At 38.8% G+C, this 22170-nt stretch overlaps 2 protein-coding genes across 2 annotated transcripts; both read left to right on the top strand.

Annotated features, from left to right (window-relative positions):
- The first annotated feature begins 1860 nt into the window (after nt 1–1860).
- Nucleotides 1861–8750, top strand: LOC107035802. Its single transcript, XM_015253398.2, has 4 exons — nt 1861–1956; nt 2381–2463; nt 3745–4140; nt 8498–8750. Exons 1-4 carry the CDS (start codon nt 1861–1863, stop codon nt 8628–8630), a joined length of 708 nt encoding a protein of 235 aa, XP_015108884.1. The 3' UTR covers nt 8631–8750.
- A 7650-nt stretch (nt 8751–16400) lies between these two features.
- On the top strand, nt 16401–20527 carry LOC107035801 (AT-rich interactive domain-containing protein 1A). Its single transcript, XM_015253397.2, has 2 exons — nt 16401–16456; nt 19640–20527. Exons 1-2 carry the CDS (start codon nt 16439–16441, stop codon nt 20525–20527), a joined length of 906 nt encoding a protein of 301 aa, XP_015108883.2. The 5' UTR covers nt 16401–16438.
- The last annotated feature ends 1643 nt before the right edge of the window (nt 20528–22170 follow it).

Here is a 22170-nt window from a genome sequence, read left to right as displayed (position 1 = left end):
ACATTCGTACAAAGGTGAAATAAACCAACAGCCTGATTAAAAATAATTATAAATCAATTGTTCTAGTGTGCATGGATAACAGAAAATTAATTTATACCACTTAAAAAGAAAGATTCATGAGTAAGTAGCATAGAAATGAAATAGTTTATTTAGGAGACTATCATTTCTTGATTGATCAAAATATGGTCATCTATATATTTACTGCGATAAACGAAGTTAAGGTATATCCCTAGAAAGCACATTTTTTTAAAATTTAATTTAATTTATTTATTTATTTTATTCACAAAGTCAAACAGCCGAAGGCAATAACATGACTCAATTTGAACAATCGATAACCTTAATCTAGGTTTATCTGTACAGTGGTTTTACAGTGGTCAGTTTTCTTAAGATTGGCTTCATGTTTTTCATAGATAATGTTTATAATAGTCTCAAGCTATCTAAAACAATCTAACTAGCTTCTAGGGGGCTTCTAACACACGAGCCATAGGTCAAACTATGCTACCGGTCCCCCCGAACTCGATTTTTCCATCTTAATGAAAAAACGAGTGTTACGATGTTTTTAATAAACTAATTCGTGATAGATTGCTAAATACCGAATACATTTTTTTTTTGTAAAATTTTGTCCTACATAATTGCAGCGATATTCAACCCTAAAAAATGAAAATGTCGTGAAATCACGTCATATCTGATTCAAGCAATTAATTAACAAATAATTTCTCATTTGATTCAAACAGGCAATCACTTATGAGAATGCAATAAATTAAGTTATTTAGATATATCTTAAGGTATATCCCTAAAAAACACGTTTTTCTTAAGGTTGTTCTCATCTTTTTCACAGATAATGTTTATAATAGTCTCAAGCTATCTAAAAAAATCTCACTAGCTGTACTACACAGATTAGGAGATAATCAATAACGAAATGGAGGCTTCTGACACGGGGGTTAACAATTGATTAACAAATACTTTCTGATTTGACTCACACATTCAGGGTTACCTGCATCAACAACATATGAGGATAGAAAAACTCAATAATTTATGAGAATGCAATAAATTAAGTCATTTACAATTTTTTGGGGAAATCCATAGGGACTCACTTTTGGGTGCTATTGTCTTGGGATATACCTCAAGTCCAGACAATGAGCTGTATACTTTCTCTGAAGCCAAAAATATCCACTAACAATTTTAATTGTTTATGATCCATTAACAATCCATTAATAATCCATTAACAATACCTCTAATTTATTGAAAACAATACGGTTCCATAACTGGGCCTCGTTTCTTAAGTATTCCATGACTGGGTATTAGTTAGAAAAAAATGAAAAATATTTTAAATAGCATTTTATTAAATGTAAAAAATCATACTTTTTTCCGAGGAGACAAACGTAATTTAAGACTGTTAAAAATTATTATTTTTCAGTCTTAAATCACGTTTGTCTCCTCGTGAGTTCTAAATTCTCAATTTTAGACTTTCGAAATTGAAACAATAAAATGATGTTTAACAGCCAAGGGTCAAATGGGCCTCACGCAAGAGCTCTCATCAACTCCAACCATTGAAGAGAATTTCACCGAAAAAAAATGAGCAAGCAACATTCTAAAATAAAAACACGACATGAACAATGAAATGAATAAAATATGCGACGACTTGATCACTGGGCATTGGCACACAAGGTAGTTGGAATGCGCCCCGCGCATTATCGATATGAAAAGGCCTTTTGCACTTGCAACCTGCTGGAGATATCGTCAAATACGTTTTATGAATCTCCTTGGGCATTACTCAGTGCCTCACGGAAGGGGGGGGGGGAGCTTTAAGGTGGATGAAAAGGTGGTGGAGCCCATGGGCGGGACACAAAGCCGCTCCCGATGGGGACCTATATAAGCGGAGACGCGCCTTACCGCGTAACACGATCCTATAACACAATCTCCACTGACAAACAACTCTTCAACATGCGCTTCATCGTAAGTTTTACATAATTTTTAAATAAAAAATCCACAATCAAACAAAAACTTCATAAAAATTTAAACTGAAAACTAAAGATAACGAAGAATTTTTGTGCAAAATATTTCAAAAATAATTTTGAAAATGAATTAAACAATTGAGTCGTTACGGCAATTAATCATAATTTTTTAGACGTGTTTTTAACAATATATAAAAGTGTTCAAAGTGCGAAACGTAATTGCTGTGGATCCGTTTAGAGGAAAAAAAATTAATTACATTTTTTGTCGGTTTCGTTTTATCCTGTTTTATTCGAATGAATTGTAAAAGATCAAAGTACCCGTGAGAACTTTTAACTGGCACACCCAGGTCAGCCATAGTCTCCCTCCGATCCCTTCGAAAGTTCACTCAGTGACCAAAAACCCATTGGCAATAATTTTCCATTAGGTGCAATCGCTGCTCTTCTGCACTGGCCTTTCATTGGCGCAGTACACGACCACCCCAGTCCCCATCCTCAAGCAGATTAACAGGTGAGTAGCTAAACTCCGTGGAGTTCCATCAAGCAATCCCGTAATCAATCAATCAATAATAATCGTCCAATCAAATCGTTTTATTTCCTGTGTAATTAGTTTTTGCGTTTTTATCCTTTTGAATTGAATGATTTGAGAGGTGGGTGGGTGGACTGACGAGAAAATTTCAACTGGCAAAGGCGATACTCACACTGATAGAATGATTCATTTATTCCAAACGAGATTCGTTAACTATTGACGAATGGTAGAGTTGAATATGACCAAATGAATATTCGTTAATAGTTAACGAATGATTCACTTGAATGGCGAAAGTCAAGTCAAACAAGGCTCCTTAAGTATATATTGGTTAACTATTAACGAATGAACATTTGTTGAGACCGAATAGACCCTAACTTCCAGCCAATATCCATTCGTTAACAATAACTAATCCGTTCTATCAGTGCATAATGACTCTTGTGCTCCATTCGGTAAAAGATATATTTTTAGAATTATTTTTAAAAATTTATGTATTTTTGGACACCGACGGTGATGGCGGTGTGGTTAGGGCGCGGGGTTAGCACGGGGACGACTCGGGTTTGATTCCCGGGGGGGAGGCCAAAATGATTTTTTAACGCTCTAATTCTCACAGATTCATTGTCCAATTGAGCGGGAGTCTCGCAAGAGACGACTGTGCACGGAGAGAAAAATTCAATAAAGATTACCAGAAAAACAACGTAAAAATTATGTTTCGAAACGTAATCCGCGAGCGAAGTAAAATTCAATAAAAAGTGTGACTCGGAACTGAAATTGTACGAATCGCCACGTAACTTCTACGATTTGTTTTGTAAAAATTAATCACCCGTCTGATGGCTCACCGCTGTGGGGACAACAAGTCGTTCCGTAATTTTTCCCCAACGATTGAGAAATTTTACGGAACGGAACGTAGAAATAACTCACCAGCTTCATAAAAATTGTTGAACGTTCAAGAATTTTTTATTTTGGAGGCACAATAAGTCGGCAAGTTTCTGTAAGATTTTACTTCTTCGGGAAAAATTACGTGACAATTTCGTACTTTGTTCGGTGATGAACCCGAAAATTCACTGAACGTTTCGGATTTCTTCTCTTCCATTCCTATAAAAATTGCCGGAAAACGATTCTTCATTACGGATTACGTGAATTGTTCCGTAATTTTTACTGAATATTTCTCTCCGTGCGTGTTTAAGGTCAAAACTTGAGATTAAAAAATGACGAAAAATTCACGCAAGTCCCCTATTAAACGAATCCAATCCCTCAATTCCCCAGACACAACGAGGACGGAAGTTACAGTTACGGTTACGAAGCGGCAGACGGTTCCTACAAGATCGAATCGAAGTATCCGACAGGCGAGGTCTACGGTAAGTACGGATTCGTGGACGACACAGGGACAGTGCGCGAGGTTAAATACGATGCGGGCCATCGAGGTTTCGAGCCAGCGGGTCCCGGGATCAATGTACCCCCCTCGACCTTGGCCGAAAACAGCGTCGGAGGTCAGAACGAGCCGGAGGATGACGGGCAGTACCGCGAGGATCCCTCAATCTACTACACGGATCCGAGGTACACCAATGGTGAGAAATACGAGAGACGTCCACCCTCGCCACCGGCACCCCCTCGTCAGGCTTACAAACAACCTGCTCTAGGGTACAACGCTCCGAGATCTGGGTAAGAGATTATCACATTGTGAATTTAATGGGGGTGATTACATGTCTGTTCAACAGGAGGGAAACTCAACGTACAAACCCACAGGGAGGAATATATAATTCGAGAATTATGTATTTTACTAGCGCTCGCTCCGCTCGCTAACCCCTATATGACCCTTGCGATCCTTATTCTTGTGACCCTTAATCCCACCCTCGAAACCCTTATTGTGACCCTTCATTTCTGATCCTCAATTATATATGAGAATTATATATTTTACCAGGGGGCTATGCCCCCTGCTCGCTCCGCTCGCTAACCCCTAGATAACTCTTCTGATCCTTATTCTGACCTTTGTGACCGTTAATCTAACCCTCGTGACCCTGATTGTGACCCTTCATTTCTGATCCTCAATTATATATGAGAATTATATATTTTACCAGGGGGCTACGCCCCCTGCTCGCTCCGCTCGTTAAACCCTAGATAACCCTTCTGATCCTTATTCTGACCTTTGTGACTCTTAATCCAACCCTCGGTACCCTTATTGTGACCCTTCATTTCTGATCCTCAATTATAGATGAGAATTATATATTTTACCAGGGGGCTATGCCCCCTGCTCGCTCCGCTCGTTAAACCCTAGATAACCCTTCTGATCCTTATTCTGACCTTTGTGACTCTTAATCCAACCCTCGGTACCCTTATTGTGACCCTTCATTTCTGATCCTCAATTATAGATGAGAATTATATATTTTACCAGGGGGCTATGCCCCCTGCTCGCTCCGCTCGTTAAACCCTAGATAACCCTTCTGATCCTTATTCTGACCTTTGTGACTCTTAATCCAACCCTCGGTACCCTTATTGTGACCCTTCATTTCTGATCCTCAATTATATATGAGAATTATACATTTTATCAGGGGGCTACGCCCCCTGCTCGCTCCGCTCGTTAAACCCTAGATAACCCTTCTGATCCTCATTCTGACCTTTGTGACCGTTAATCCAACCCTCGTGACCCTTATTGTGACCCTTCATTTCTGATCCTCAATTATATATGAGAATTATATATTTTACCAGGGGGCTACGCCCCCTGCTCGCTCCGCTCGTTAAACCCTAGATAACCCTTCTGATCCTTATTCTGACCTTTGTGACCCTTAATCCAACCCTCGTGACCCTTATTGTGACCCTTCATTTCTGATCCTCAATTATATATGAGAATTATATATTTTACCAGGGGGCTACGCCCCCTGCTCGCTCCGCTCGTTAAACCATAGATAACTCTTCTGATCCTTATTCTGACCTTTGTGACCCTTAATCCAACCCTCGGGACCCTTATTGTGACCCTTCATTTCTGATCCTCAATTATATATGAGAATTATATATTTTACCAGGGGACTACGCCCCCTGCTCGCTCCGCTCGCTAACCCCTATATGACTCTTGTGATCCTTATTCTCACCCTCGTGGCCCTCAATCTGACCCTCGTGACCTGCATTTGGACCTTTCATTTCTGATCCTTAACTTTGGAGTCTTAATTTCGCGGACCAAATTTTTATCACCATAAGTCGATTTCGATTTTTATACTATAGAGAGATATTAAAATCCTTATTTTGACCCTTGTGACCCTTAGTTTCTGACCCCCATGATCCTACTTTGGACCCTTAATCTGACCTTTGTGATCTTTAATCTGATCCTTGTGACCTTCATTTGGATCCTTAATCCGGCCCTCATTGTAACCCTCGTGACCCTTATTTTGACCCTGGTGACCCTTAGTTTGAACCCGATGTCCCTTAATTGGACCCTTACTCTAACCCTTGTGACCCTTAATATGATCCTTATGACACTTATTTAGACCTTTAATCTGACCCTTCATTTGGGCCCTTAATCTGATCCTTGTGACTCTTATTGTGAGTCTTGTGGGCCTTATTTTTACTAATGACAAAAAATATTGTTCGACACACAGCCGTGGGAACTTTGCTACCTCATATGATTACAGAACTCGCCTTCGACTCGTCCTGTAACCTCATATTCGCCAGAAAAATTCCTCACGGCCTAGTGTCGAAATGTACTATTTCGTCATTAGACCAAAAATAGTATATTTCAATACGAGTGAGACGCCAAGTTCACATTCGTGAAAATTCCGTTTCACTCGTATCGAAATGTACCATTTTTCGACATATTATACAAAGATCCCATCAGACGCGTACAGCGGAAGTACATAAATCATAGTTTCGTGTAGCTGGTGGAAAATTTATAAAAACTTAGAAAACTCTTCAATTGAGGTAGTTTTTACAGTCTGTATTTTATCCTGATCTCAAATTATACTTTTTTTCGTTTTCTGTTCTATCTTGTGTCTCATCTTATAAATAGTACGGAATAGTACACTGTTGAAAATTTTTAACTGAAATTTCCAGTATACTTTTCGGGTATTTTTATCACATTTAAGTTTCAGTAGTAATACCACTAGTGCTTCAAAATTATCGGATATTTTCCGATAGCTTCGTTGCCTAGGCACGATTGTGTCAAATTTTGCAGGTTTAAAATTCGGATTTGTCTGCTAAATTTGACACACTCGTTCCTAGGCAGGAAAGCTTGAGGAAAATATCCGATGAATTTTGAAGCACGAGTGGTATTTGACGGATTATTTTTCCACTCGGATTTCGGCCAAGCAGAGTGCAGTGAACAGCATCTGGATATATTTACACAGTCATACATTTACAACCCATTTTTTTGTTTATCTGTCACACAGAATATTAAACGTGAAATGCGTTGAAAGATGAGAAACATTTGAAAAGCTACTAGTGAATTTTCGTCGGATATTTTTTAGAAATTTTCGAAATAAAACTGTTTGACAGCCTCAAATACTGCCCTGTGATTGGCTGAAATCAGAGTGAGAAAAATAATCACCGAAAATTCAAGGAATTTCGCCATTAAAAATTCTGAATTTCGGGGAAAAATCGAAGAGAACTTTAAATTGAAGTTCAATTATTCCTTGAAAATTAATAGAAAACCGCAAAATTACGACAAATATATTCTTGGATTTTCAATTATTGGAAAATTCCGGATAATCTGGCCATGAATATTGATGTTTTCATTGAAAATTCAAATAAGTCATCACTTTTGTCATGAAAAAACCGAGTGAAATCTAATTATTAATCTTCAAGAATCAAAGAAACAAACCAAAAAGTGAAAATCATGAGAGCGCAGGAATAAATCCCAAACATCAATACTTTTCACTTTGAGTGTACTTATTTGTCCGGACAAGCGTGAAATGTCAAGTGAATCGTTCGAAAGCGTACCGAGATCGTGACTCGCTTGAAATTCTGCTAATAATCGTGTATCCAAATTTCCGAACAAAATTGGTGAAATAATTGAAACCGTAAAAAACTCGAGTTTTTTATTTTCATTTTTATCCTGCGATTCGCTATTTTATGAATTTTGTTCAAATAATCGGGAGCACTGTCGAATAATTTGCAATTTCGTACAATCCAATTCAATTTGACGAGATCAAAGCCATGATTCCACGAAATGAATTTTCATTAATTCATTGTTTAGGCGACGAAGAGGACACATTTGTCAAAATAAATCGTTTATTTCACATGTCAATTGATATGTGAAATATTCAAAATGTCATTGACAAATACAAGAGTTCAAATTAATAAACTCCTGTATTCGTTTCCACAAATGAAACCCTTAAAACTTTGTTGAAAAATGTTTTTTAAATAAATAATATATGTTCCAACAAGGAATATTTTCCGTGAAAGAAATTTCACGTTTTGTCAATTTAAACAAATGACTCCTGGGTGTTCAAATACCTCCCAATACAATTTTTCATATGAGCTTTGTAATACTTTCTCAATTTCTAAAAATAAAATTTTAAAAATTAAAAATTTAAATTAATGAAAAATAATTGAAATATCATTACTATTATTATTAGTATAATTTTTGTTATCAATTTAAATTAATTTAATTTAATTTTTGATTTGTCTAAATTTTTAAAAATGTAAATTTAAATTTAAATTTTTATTGATAATTTGGAACCCGAAAACTTTTTTCAAATTAAATGTTGAAAAAAAATATTTCTAGATATTCCAGTTATCAGAAATGAATGCATCCGTTCAGATAAATAAACCCCTCTGCTCATTTCAACAGAAATGTCTGTATTTGATAAAAAAAATGTGTTTCAGCAAAAAGGTTTTGCCTGAATGAAATCTCACGTTTCATTAATAAAAAAAGTAGATTCGTATGAGAGTAAAAATTGCGATAAAAATTCCCCCATGCGTTTTGTAATATTTCCCCAGTTGCAAACAAATGATAATTCACTTTCCTTCTCCAATTTAAGCCCGCCAAAACATTTTTTGCAATTAAGATTTTTTATAAATTTTTTTCTAGATATTCCACTTATCAGCAGTACGAACCAGCGCAACGAGTGCAGCCCGCGGCGCAATATCCCGAGTACCAGAGGTACAAACAGCCCAGCAACATCGACACCTCGTCCTACACCGTTCAATATCGAAAGAAATGAGAATAAATCCCCCGCTCCCGCCGAACTACAAAAATCCTGTAAATAGTTTAATTTATCCCTCTGCTAATAATTAATTAATGATTCACCCACTGAGATGAATAAAAACCCTTTGAAAAACTCTTTCGTTCTGGTTTTGTTCATTAAAACACCTCGAATCCTGTTCCACATTCCCCAGACGGAAGTCAGCGTCACTCTTTCTCATAGTTGAATAATAATCGGCTCAAACACCTCGATCGCCATTTTCCATATTTTTTCCTCAGACTCTCGAATGAAGGCGAGTGCGCGACCTTGTCGCTCTATTTATCCCGCGGGCTGTGCGTTGATTTGAAAGAGAGCGAGAACTGTTACCTGCGTGTCAAGAAAGAGTGAAAGACGCCAGTAGGCCACACCCTGGAATTTCATCTTACGTGTACTTCCTTTAATAGACAAGCAGCGGGCTGATTAGTTGAATAATCGGGGAGGTTACGATTAAAAAAATACCCAAGGCTAGGTTAGGCTTGCTCCCCACGCGTCTGTTATGTGCAGATGGGGAAAAAGAAATTGTTGAAGGAATTGTTTGTTGCGTCAGGTTCATACAGACTGAAAGGGACACAAGAGAAAATAGTTCGTTCAGGTTTTGATAGTCTATTAACTACTAAGACTATCTGCAAAATTACTTTGGATTAATTGAATTATTGGTTTGCACAAAATTCACAAAAACAATCTGATTCTTTTGGCCTTCCTTCTCATTTTCATCAAAGCCATTCAGAATAAAAATCATTAAACGAATGTTTCTGTTTTTCATTCTTTTTGCGTCGATCGAGTTCTCTCACATCTTCAGTTTCTTTCCTTTTGTATAACTACAAATCTTTTCTAAACAATGAACTAAAAAATCGGTATTATTCAAATCTTTACGGATCTTCCCAAATAATTGATGAATTGATAAAAAATATCAAACTTCACTCACTCAAAAAATCTCCATCTCCCTTATCATTTTCACGCGATAATGAACCTGGGGATCGATCAACCCGTCAATTACTTCCGGCCTATGATCTCATTATCAGATCCCCTCTCCCCTATAATTCAATTATTCTTTCCCGCGAATGCAGATCAGCCTGACACATTTCCAATCGATTAATCCCCTGTCATCCCTCGATCTATCCTTTCAATATCGCTATTCCTCTAACATCATGTGACACGCGTGGTCGTAAACATCGGGATTACGCATTGCACCCGAGGTATTCAATACTCAAGGTGTGGTGCTTTCCTAGATCCAAATGACCCAACAACAGTTCCGCTTATGCGAAATTCAAAACCTCTGTGTTACACTGCGAAAACTAATGGACTAATGTCTGAATTTGAGACACTTTTGTAGACACTTTTCAAACACTTTTGGGACGATTTTGTAGACAATTTTGAGACATTAAAATGTGTCTGAATCACACGGAGAGAAATGTTTCGTAAAAATTACGGAACTCACAATTCACTCACCGTTTACGGAATCGACTCAGGAAATTTAAGTGACGGTATCGTAATTTATTACAGGAGATTCAGATAAAAATTACGAAACGCTCCAGAAAAATTCCGTGACAGTTCCGTAAAATTTCCTACAACCAAATTTCGCTCNTCTGAATCACACGGAGAGAAATGTTTCGTAAAAATTACGGAACTCACAATTCACTCACCGTTTACGGAATCGACTCAGGAAATTTAAGTGACGGTATCGTAATTTATTACAGGAGATTCAGATAAAAATTACGAAACGCTCCAGAAAAATTCCGTGACAGTTCCGTAAAATTTCCTACAACCAAATTTCGCTCCGGAATTACGGAAAAGATACGTAATTTTTATTGAATATTTCTCTCCGTGCAATGGAGGTATTTCAATTTCAGACACCAAGATGTCTGAAATTTAGATACAGACATCAGTTTCAGACACAAGCGGTGGTTGAAATTTTCAGACATCCGTTAGATTTTCAGACACTTTTAAAGATTCAGACGTTTTTTGCCATCTGCCATCTTAAATTCAGATGGTTGTCAGACACCTAGTTTTTGCAATGGATGAGTCAACTTTTCAGATATGAGAAATATCCTACAAATTAATGTTTGAATGGACTTTGTCGTCTGAATCAGGTGAGATATCTTAATAGTGAAATGTTTGAATCGCTCATAAATAACTGAATTTCAGACACAGAAAATATCTGAGAATAAATACCTGAAATTTTTCAGACACAAAAAATGTCTACCATCATTTTCAGACAGAAATTGTGTTTGAAATTTTCAGACATTAGTCAGATTTTCAGACACTTTTGAAGATTCAGACGTTTTTTACCGTCTGACATCTTAAATTCAGATGGTTGTCAGACACCTAGTTTTTGCAATGGATGAGTCAACTTTTCAGATATGAGAAATATCTTAAAAATTAATGTTTGAATGGACTTTGTCGTCTGAATCAGGTGAGATATCTTAATAGTGAAATGTTTGAATCGCTCATAAATAACTGAATTTCAGACACAGAAAATATCTGAGAATAAATACCTGAAATTTTTCAGACACAAAAAATGTCTACCATCATTTTCAGACAGAAATTGTGTTTGAAATTTTCAGACATTAGTCAGATTTTCAGACACTTTTGAAGATTCAGACGTTTTTTACCGTCTGACATCTTAAATTCAGATAGCTGTCAGACACTTGGTTTTTGTAGTGTACCTCGTGTTTAATCCTCTCTCGATGACTCCACGAAGACTATCCCAGGAAATGCAACACTCGAACCAAGATTCATGTAGCCCGTCTCCTCGCGTATCGTTAGCATGATTTATAATTGGCAACTATTGCAGATAAAATGCGTGAACATGCTTTTACCATAGAGTGCATGTACAACTCAAAGTGAAAACCATTGCGTTATTATTCCTAATGTTCTCAGTCGTGTACTCAACTGGAGTTTTACATTGTAATTTTAAATTAGATGGAATATGCATTGAATTATGACGTAAACTTGCGATTTCCGCAATTCCACGGATGCAGGGAAGCGTTTCAAACAAAACGTTATACATACCTTGACCGAACGCTCCAGAATATTTACCCATTCATCGATAATTCAATGAATATTCAATTCCAAAGGACAGGATTTTTAAAAATTGTTTCTTTGCATTTTTATTCGAGGGATGGGAAAATTTTAAAGTGGAAAGTTATTTGAATTTTATTTTTTGTTTTGAAAAAATGTACGAAGAAATCTTAATGAAAATTCTATGGAAAATGGAATTTTTTGTAAAAAGAATAAATAGTTTTTTATCTTAGGCAACTTATTTTGTTGAGATTATTTCTGAAAAAAATCACTCGGCTGAAATCCTTCGAATTTTTGCTTCAATTTTTTAATGAAAAAAAATGCAACGGAAAATTTAAAAAACTTATCCTGAGGAATTTCTGTAGAAGATATAGGAGAAAGATCAACATTTTCCTCTTTTCCTGTCGAATATTTCCTATTGAGAATTAAAATTTGTAAAAAGCGCAGAAAAACGTGAATTTTTCAGAGAAAGTTTAATAAAATATTTTCTTCCTGTGAGATTATTTCGTACTAGGGGGTTACGCCCCTTGCCCGCTCCTTATGACCCTTAATCTGAGCCCTCTGACCCTAAATCCAACCCTCGTGACCCTTATTGACCTTACTGACCATTGTGACTCTTAATCTGACCCTCGTGACCATTATTCTGATCCTTATGACCCTTAATCTGATCCCTGTGATCCTTAATCCGGCCTTCATGACCGTGATTCTGAACCTCCTAACCCTTATTCTGTCCCTCCTGACCATTATTTTGACCCTCGTGATCCTTATTTTGACTCTTGTGGAGTTTTAATTTCGAGTACCAAATTTTTATCACCAGAAGTCGATTTGGATTTTTCCAATATAGAGAAATATGAATTGACGCATTTTATTACAAATGACACAATTCCTCTCTTCCTCGTTTTCTTATACATCGGGGATGATTTTTTTCCGATTTTAATTGATGAAATGCTTCTTCCTGAAGAAAACCTCCCAATTATCATATTCTTCCCGATGAAGAAAAAAATAATTCCCCTCCTGGCAGGAGCATGTACGTTATTGACTTACCTGTTGCCCGTAGCATCAAAGGCCCCTCCGTAAATTACATAAATCCCACCAGAGAAAGTAGCGTAACGAGGCGTCTAGATCGTTAGAGAAGCCCGTGGGTACCAATACCGCCTTTGTGCCACGCTGATACACTTATTGGTTGGACGTATAAGTGGCCTGCAATCAGTAACAAAGTAAATGTCACGGCTGATGGTAAGAATTGAGAAGTTTATAAAACGTGAAAGGACGCCTGGATCATTTGATCTCCTTGTGTCCTCTGCACATGTGGTTTTTTTAACTTATGCATTGACCGTGGGCTCAAGTTCCTCAGGCGGGAATTACGAGTACTGAATGATTCAATGTGTTAAGCTGCGGGCTTCTTAGGCTTTAATGATATAACCTCGGCGTAACCTTGGTACGGCAATGGCGAGCTTACAGACGTACACGAGTCTGCCGTCATGCACACAAATCTTGGAAGGATATTTGCCAGCCTGTGGTCAGCCAACTTTCGGCCGACATTTGACAATTAGGGGGTGACCGATATTGAGCCGATATTTCACAGCTGAGTTTCGTCGAGCATCCAAAAAACATACTGGTTTAAATCGCCGTCGGATTGATTCTTGTCGATTTTCGGCTTGACTCAAGTCGAGTGACTTGGACTCCATCAATCCGAATTTCGGATCTGATATTTATAAGCTTGTAAGCAGAAAAGTGGATTATTCCAAGAAGAATCATGTCAAGTCGATTTGTCAACCTGATTCACGTCGACTTTCCGGATAAATTCAGGTCGATTTTCCGTTTGATTCAAGTCAATTCTGCGACTGGAGTCCATTCGATTTTTCGGCTTGATTCCAGTAGTTTTTTCGGTTTGATTCAAGTCGATTTTCGGCTTGAATCAAGTCGATTTTTCGATTTGATTCAAATCGATTTTTCGGTTTGATTCAAGTTGATTTTCGGCTTGAATCAAGTCGATTTTTCGATTCGATTCAAATCGATTTTTCGGTTTGATTCAATGTGATTTTGGGGAGTTATACATGGGGCGGTCGACAAGTCGACTTGAATCAAACCGAAAAATTTCGGATCTTCTCACGACGTCATGTGCAACTGTCCAGTCTTGTCGAGTAATGAACCAAAACTTGACAGCCAACATCTACCCAAGATTCCGCCAACACATGAATACGGAGATTCGCTTAATGTTATCACTCTTTGGTAGACTCACTAGTGATCCACACTTGTTCCCAGAATTTGCCAAATTCTTGTCAACGTCGGCGCAGCCCTGGGCCAACTCTGGCCTCTCCGAAATCTTCGATATTTCAACCAATTTCTCACGTGCGCTGTGATGACTCACACAGTGAAAACATCTGCCCAATTTGGCAAATTCTTGACACCGTCGGCGCAGCCCTGGGCCAACTCTGGCCTCTCCGAAATCTTCGATATTTTAACCAATTTCTCACATGCACTGTGATGACTCACACAGTGAAAACATCTGCCCAATTTGGAAAATTTTTGACAACGTCGGCGCAGCCCTGGGGCAACGCTGGCCTCCTCAAAATCTCCGACATTCTGACGGAACTCTCACTTGTGCTGCATGACTCATGCAGTAAAAACAAATTGCAAAATAGTTACTGAGTTTCGAACATGATTTTCCTGACGTTTCATATGCAAAATTACCGTTTGATGTCTTGCCTTTCACCCATTATCCTCGGATTTGATACAATTGAATATCAGCGTTGTGCATAAGTTCCTGGCAAGAATTAATCCTCGATTACTGAGTATTATCGCACATGAATTAAGTAGAGGATTTAATGAAATTGTGGTAACTAAATGCTACGGGTGCAGTGTCCATGACCTCTGGTGGGCATCAGTTGCATAAATACCGGGTGACTTTCCACCGATGCATTGTTATGCAAGTACTGTTCAATCGTTTGAAAAAATCGGGTGAATCGAGGGATCACTTTCACGAGGTCATGCGCAACTGGGTGACCTTGTGGTAGTATTTTTTCTTACAGTTGAAGTGCAGTTGAAAGTTGGCAGATGGAGATTGAGAATGACGGGGCGATTGAGTTTTTGAGGCGTTATACTTCGGTTATGTTTCCAGATGAATGGCTCGGTTTTGTAATTTGATGATTACTATAATTTTTGTTTTCGTGGAATGCGAGGTGGAGTTGGGGAAAATAATTATTATATATTGCCACAATGATTCGTCAATTTTTTGTATTGGAAAAAAAAAATTCTCAATGACACGAGGTTTACTGCTTCTCTCAGACACCCTTGAAGAGAGTCGCAGTACTAAAGTTTTTTTTACTCAGAAGTATTGAGAGAATGTCGATGATATTATACAATATGTTATGAATGACAATTTGGTTCTGGTCAGATATGTGGAAATGATGATTTACATGATCGATTCACATTATTAATACACATCACTTTCTTCGAAAGTATAATAGGCTCTCTCCAGGTTTTGAGGCTTTATGTAATTGTCAGTGAATTGATATGAAAACCTGGTCCAGTAGCGGAGTGGTAAAGGGTAACGAGTCGGTTATCTTTCAGCTGAAGTTTCGAGAAATATTTATGAATTTAAGAGAGATATCGAACTTTATCTGAGGATTTTTTTTTGTAAATCATCATAAAAGGTCCTGACAAAAATTTTATAATCCCCAGAATTGGCATTTCTTTTGGGAAATGGAGAATCGCATTTTTTCATCAAATATTCATCATTTGCAGATTTCGAAGTTTTGAAAATAATGGCTTAATAGTATGCGTCAAGGGCGGAAAGTCATGTTTTCCCGCCCGAGGTGCACATGCTATTTTTTAACACGCCTGCAAAGGAAAGTTTGTATTTTGCTGTCTGATGAGCGGGAGAAAAGTACGAACTTTCCGTGCAGGTGTGTGAAAAAATAGCATGTGCACCTCGGGCGGGAAAATATGACCTTCCGCCCTTGGTGCACAATATACCAGTTCTGGTCCTACACAATAATTTTCCCGAATATACGAAAAATTCCCCGAAGGAAAAATAACCGATGGGTAGTAACACGCGTTGTATTTGTTGAACGACCAAATGACCGGTTATTTTTGTTCATTTTTTCTGCCTACCAATTTTTTAAAGTGTGTAATTTGTGACTCGTTTATGATGGTAGTACATGAATTTTTCTCGCCACAGCAAGCCAAATTTCCTGAATGACGAACTGTCCAACCCAAAACAGCAGAAACTCGACCCCCAATTTAAAAATCCCAGTTTATACTTCTGAATTTGGGTTCCTGCACCGAGCCCAAACCGATTTCCCCTGGCGCCTTACATAAAATCCCATTTATAGCCATTACCCCCACCCCTCCGGGGACCTGAACCCCAGAATAATTACCCTCAATTAGCTCTCAGCAGCCTCCAATCATCCCATCATTTCTCATCACTCAATCAGCGACCGCGACAACTTCCTAACCTGAAAAAAAAAACCGCGAAGACGAATCGCGACAGATGCCATGTGGTCAGCCGGTGCCAATACAATTGCTCTGCACACGCGGTTCCGCAACGCGACAAGGTGGGCCTCGCAATACACCAAGAAACGGAATAGATAGTGAAAGTCCCCCGGAGCGAGTCGATAGGGGATGCCAGTCAGGTGGGGAAGGCAGGAGGGACGGGGTCCAGGTAAGGTATATGAGGGCCTCAGTTCGTGGCTCGCCTGGTACTCTAGCCTCGCTGTCCACTAACACAAACACAGGAAATTAATAAATTATAATTTATCAAGATGGGCGCCCTCGGGACGGTACGTATGGTGATTCCCCTAGTTTTATTAAAAACATCAAGGAGAATCCTCATGTGCATGTGCGCGTTCCTTTACCGTTTTACAATTAATGTGTCTGTGATGAAGTGTCAACTAATTAATAATAATCATGAATAGATCCAAAATGATTTGGACCTTTTTTCCATAATTTTTTAATCACCAAAAAGTGTTCTAAAAATGTTCTGATCGATTCTGAAAGTCGAAATGACTTCCTATAAATTCTTACGAATTTTTTGTCTATGCAAATTCATTATGTAACATGCAAGAACGGTGAACGTAATACACAATTAAAAAGTCTTCAGATCACCCAATAAATTATAAAATCGCGTGCGACCCGTCACTTATCTCACCACTTTCTCGTTAAACCAGATCGGCTCAACTTTTTTCTTTATCATGTATTAACTAATACATCGCGTTGGCGTTGGCGTGATCATTGATGCGTAGACTCGAGGAAGTGTCTACTCCACAAAACAAGTTATCGTGTCTTATTATACCGGCCCTAATTTATAAACGTGAAATTCCTGAAATGTTGCGATTAGGGAATCACGCGAATTCAATATCTTCAGTTTACTGGTCACCCGCGGTCAGTCTGTCGCAAGCTGGAGTTTTGATTTCACCTGCACTGATCCATATTGCCGATTAAGTTTAACGACTCTCATTCTCGAAAGTACTGAAAAACTTGTTTCGTAACGTTTTTTAAATTATGAAGGAATGTGGAGTTGTTAAAATGAGACAATTGAAGTTAGAGGCAATAACCCCATAAAAATGGGTATTTCATTGGCATCGCAGTCATGATTACGAGGATCTGCTGTCCGGCTGCGTCAACCATTGAGTCTTGGATATGGGGGATCGTCTCGACGCCCTCGACAGTCCTCGCGACAACTCTCAAACTTTTTTTGTTCTACTTTTTTCTGAAAATCGTCAGTGAATTTTATTTTGAAGACTTTTACACACCGAAAATTATTACGACGAGTCCTCATGTTCCCGCGGTCTCTTCGAATCCGTTGAATCCTCCGGAAGGAACTTCGCCGAGAGCTCGTAACATATTTTAACCCCTAAATCACAGAAGAAATCGGTAATGTGCCACTGAAATGAAGAGAGAAACACAGAAAATAGGAATCAGTGGAATGGTAATAGCATTTTTCCGGGCTGTTGCGATGGGTTTTTTACTCGTGTGGAGTCGGCGTCCAAGCCGAAGGCGAGGACTGGCCAACTACACGAGTAAAAAACCCTGTCGCTACAGCCCCGGGACAAGATTTTTTGTAGTGATTTTCAAGTTTCTGAGTTTGGGAAGTGCGTAATACTAATTCCCAGATGAGAAATCGCGAGAAGCGGTGCAGAAATAGTATTTTATGACACCAGGTCCGATAAACCGCGATTTAACCTCACTTCGCTGGCTTAGATCGTAGTTTTCGGGCCCAGTGACAAAATATATATTACGTTGCTAGTGAGAAAAAGAGGTTTTATTTCACAATTTTTGAAAAAATGTGTCCAATGACGATTACACGGAGAGACATTTTTGATAAAAATTATTCCATCATTCTATAAATGTGTATCAAGAGTCATCGTGTCCTTATTTCTATCCCGAAATTTAGTAAAAATTAATATATGATGATCAAATTTTATTCTAAGTTAGAGAAATTTTATCCTGACGTAAATTTTACCTTTTCAGTCTAATAATGTTTATGTAGATAACAACGAAAATTCTAGAACGGTTGGTAATGTGTGCGCGGTTATGTGTGCCTAAGCGGACAATAAACGGCTTATATTTAGACCCTCATTGCCTGTTACCCACTTGTTTTACTTTATATTCTAACCTTCATTTTATAACCTCCACTTTTTCATTCTTATATTACACTGGAGAGAGTTTGCTACCAGGGATGCGAGATGACATCACGTTTTGAAATCGGTCAGGTCAGAAAAAAATGACAGTCATGTGACGTCATTTTTTCTCAGGTCAGAAATTCGGTCACACTTCCTGATGTCATTCTACAACCAACTAGCTAGATGTAAAATGACCGTCAGAAATGTTTTTGTCACAAAAAGTTGTCACATTTTTTTGGATAATTCAAAATTTCATGTTTATCATTTTTATTTGAATGTCTTTATTGCATTTTTAAACGAGTTCTAGTTCAGTTATGAAACTTCTCACATCTTAAATTTGCCATTTCCAGTCTTCTATATTTGTTTCTCTTCAATAGTTTATACTTTTATAAACTAAACGAAAAAATAACGTCAATCATTTGGCTCTCTTCAGTCTCCTTTCAGGAATACTAGTGTAAAGAAACGAATACTTTGTGCAATTTAAATGCACAAATCAACTAACAAAGTATATAATCCATGTCAAGAAAAAAAAAGTAAAATATAAATGATGAAAGCAGATGAGTTTAGTCAGAACTTTCAGCCTCTTCTTCTTCTTCATCATTGGACAGGGCAAACTTAGCGTTCCTATTTTTTTCGCATTTGAACACGATAACATATATTTTTTGTGGAGTGGAAACAATTGCGATACTCATGCCAATTCTCCTGATCGTGAGTCAAGGCCGTTATGATTTGCGAATTTTTGAATTTCAAAGTGGTGACACCTGGGGGGACACTAGCTAGATGGAATGTGACGGTCAGATGGTAAAATGGTCACAGATTTGTCAGATGACCAAAAATTGTCATCTTTCCGTCGGTCACATGACCGTCACTGACAGTCATGTGACCGGTCAGGTCATTTTCTCGCATCCCTGTTTACTACAATCTGGTCTGATTCAAAAGAATCATCTTCAAATTGAAATACTCATCCCCCAATTGAGTATAAAATGTACTTGAATCAAGAATAATATGCCTGAGTCAAGTATATTTCATTGTTGATTCAGATTTATGCATATACTTGATTCTGATATAAAATATACTGAATTCAGGTATATTTTTTTCCGTGAGAACAATCACAATAATGTGCAATAGGTAGAAATGATGAAATAGATTTTAGGATCATCTCCAAATCGAAGGAACATATCAAAATGTCTATTAAACCCTTTTTTGTAGGTCTTGAACCTCCCCACAAAAAAGATTTCAACAAAAATTCCGTTATCTCCCTCACATCCGAAGATATCCATCAAAAACAAACCTGACGCCCAATCAAAAACCCCATTTACTAAAAGCATCTTCACCTTCCAGGTGATACTGGCGATGACGATAACCTTAACCCTCTCCCAGCAGTACCGCCAAGGTTACGAAGACTACGAGCAAGAGTACGACAGTAATCCCCGCCAAGCGCAGCCGACCCCGCGAAGTTACCCAAGCGGTTCGCCCGCCGTGCAGCGCCCCCAGGCGCCGGCGTCCCCTAAACCCACGCCAGTCGCCATCTTGAAGCAGATAAACCGTCACAACGAAGACGGTTCCTACACGTACGGGTTCGAGGGTGCCGACGGCTCCTTCAAGATCGAGACAAAACTCGCCAACGGTGAGGTCAAAGGCAAATACGGATTCGTCGACGATGGCGGCAAGGTCAGAGTCGTCCAGTACGGCGCGGATCAGTACGGCTTCCAACCGGAGGGAGAGGGCATAACCGTCGCTCCGCCAACCCTCGTCGACGAAACCACCAACAAAGAAGCTCTCCAAGGTCAAAGCCTGGACTACCAAGAGTACCAGCGCCCGGCGCCTGCGAGGATTCCCCAGCAGGTGGCGCCCCAGAGGCCTCAGTACCAAGCACCTGCGCAGCCCGCCCCACCCCAGTACCGTGAGCCTGCGCAACCCGCCCCCACCCAGTACCACACAGAGGCCCTTTATGGATCAGGCCCCAGGGGCCCGATTTTCTCACCTGCAGGACAACAGTCCCCACTTCTGAGGGCTCACGACAGCTTCGAACAGGCGCCAGCGTCTCAGGCCTACAACCAGGGCCCTGTGCAGTTCGGACCGGCACCCGTTAGGGAGGCCCCGCAAACCCGTAGTGCCCAACCCAGTGCTGCCCCTGGCGGCGGAATCCTCGATCAACTCGCCAGAGACTACGCTCTACCCCAGAACTCCGCGCAACCACTTCACGACATCAGTTTTGGATATTATTGATAAGGAATTTTTGTAATTGTGTAATAAATAATTCTCAGTCATTCGTGGTGTCATTTTTTATCAGGAGGGGGGGGGGGCAGGGTCAGGGTGTGGGGGCCCCGGGGAAGGTCGCGGTAATCTCTGAAGGGAGACCTTCGAGGTGGCAATGTAATTTGTTGTCTGTCAGGAGAAAATTAATTGAATGGGAATAAAATCGGGAATAGGGGGGTCGGAGTAGGGCAGGAGTGGGGGGGGGGAGTATTGGTCATCGATAGATCGTTGAAAGGCTTTCAATTCCATTCCCACGGATTCGTTGACTCTTTATTTATGGGATAATGAATGATCATTAGTTAATCATTCAATCAACGGTTTTTTATAGATTTTTATGGGTTTTTTCGCCTCTGTTATTTTATTGAGGAGATTGGGGATCGATTTGTATTGGAAAAAATAATCGTGTTCAGGTAGACGAGATAAAACTTGGGGTGTGGTCATTTCCCGGTTTTGTACTTCGTAACGTGACTTTCTAATCGGAAGTGAATTGGAAGGAGAGATAATAAAATGGGAGACGTAAAAAATTGAGGGAACAGAAAATCTGCATGTCTATTTGCACTTCTTATTTCAATCGTAAAGTTCGCCCCGGTGAGGGGGAGTGACAATTTCTGGATGGGGGAGAATCGGTGGGAGGTTTTCTCATGAACTGGAGGAATCATGATGACCTGCTATGGGGGGAGGGGGATTGGGAATATTTTCATTGGGATTTTAATTTGTTGGGGCCCTGGTATGACCTCAAATGTCAACGGAAGATGGATAGCTTTATGGCGGCGGAAAATAATATTGTAGTATTGAATTAGGATGGGAGATCTCAAATTATGCAACTGATTTTTCTCATTTCATCATTTTTTAAAACAATTCACTTCCACTTATTTACCCACAGAAAAGGCTAAACGTAAATTACGTTTAAAAAGTCTTTTACGTTTGAAGTTGAAGCATAAATTACGTTCAAAATCGCCGTAAGTTACGGTTACATGAAAGTAATTTACGGTTTAGTATTTGAAAATTACGCACAAAATCGCCGTAAATTACGATTACATAAACGTAATTTACCGTTTCGTATTTGTAAAGTGCGGTTGCATGACATAATTCACGGTTTCATATGCGCAAATTACGATGATTTTTTCCGTTGTTTGAGTTTACTTACCCGTAATTAAAGACGAAGAGAAAAAAAGTTATTTGAAGTGTAAAATCCGATGTTTTTTTCCGGTAAATTACGGATAAGTAAATCGTAAAATACGTTTCTATTAAGATCGTAAATTACGATTTCTTAAGCGTGAAATATGCTTAGTGAAACGTACAAGATACATTGTTTTGGCGTAATTTACGTTTTTATTGTGCCCGTAAAATATTTTTTTGAAGCCTGCATTCCGATTTTCATGACGAAAAAAAAGCCACCAGATATTGGCGTTGAGTGTAACTTACCTTTAGCAAACCGTAAATAACGCTTAGTAAGATTTGATTTACGGTTAGGTTTTTCTGTGTGCATATCAACATGAGTTGTTGTAATTATCTCTTCTCTCTATATCTCTCTATATAATAAAAAAATAAGGAGGTTTAAAAATTCAGGAGTACCCCCTCCCGCTTCACCCCCCCCCCCCCCTTTTTTTTTT

This window comes from Diachasma alloeum, unplaced genomic scaffold (genome assembly GCF_001412515.2).
Source record: "Diachasma alloeum isolate Michigan unplaced genomic scaffold, Dall2.0 Dall_scaffold_00201, whole genome shotgun sequence".
In the NCBI taxonomy this organism is placed as follows: domain Eukaryota; kingdom Metazoa; phylum Arthropoda; class Insecta; order Hymenoptera; family Braconidae; genus Diachasma; species Diachasma alloeum.
This window is presented reverse-complemented; position numbering and strand designations above follow the sequence as displayed.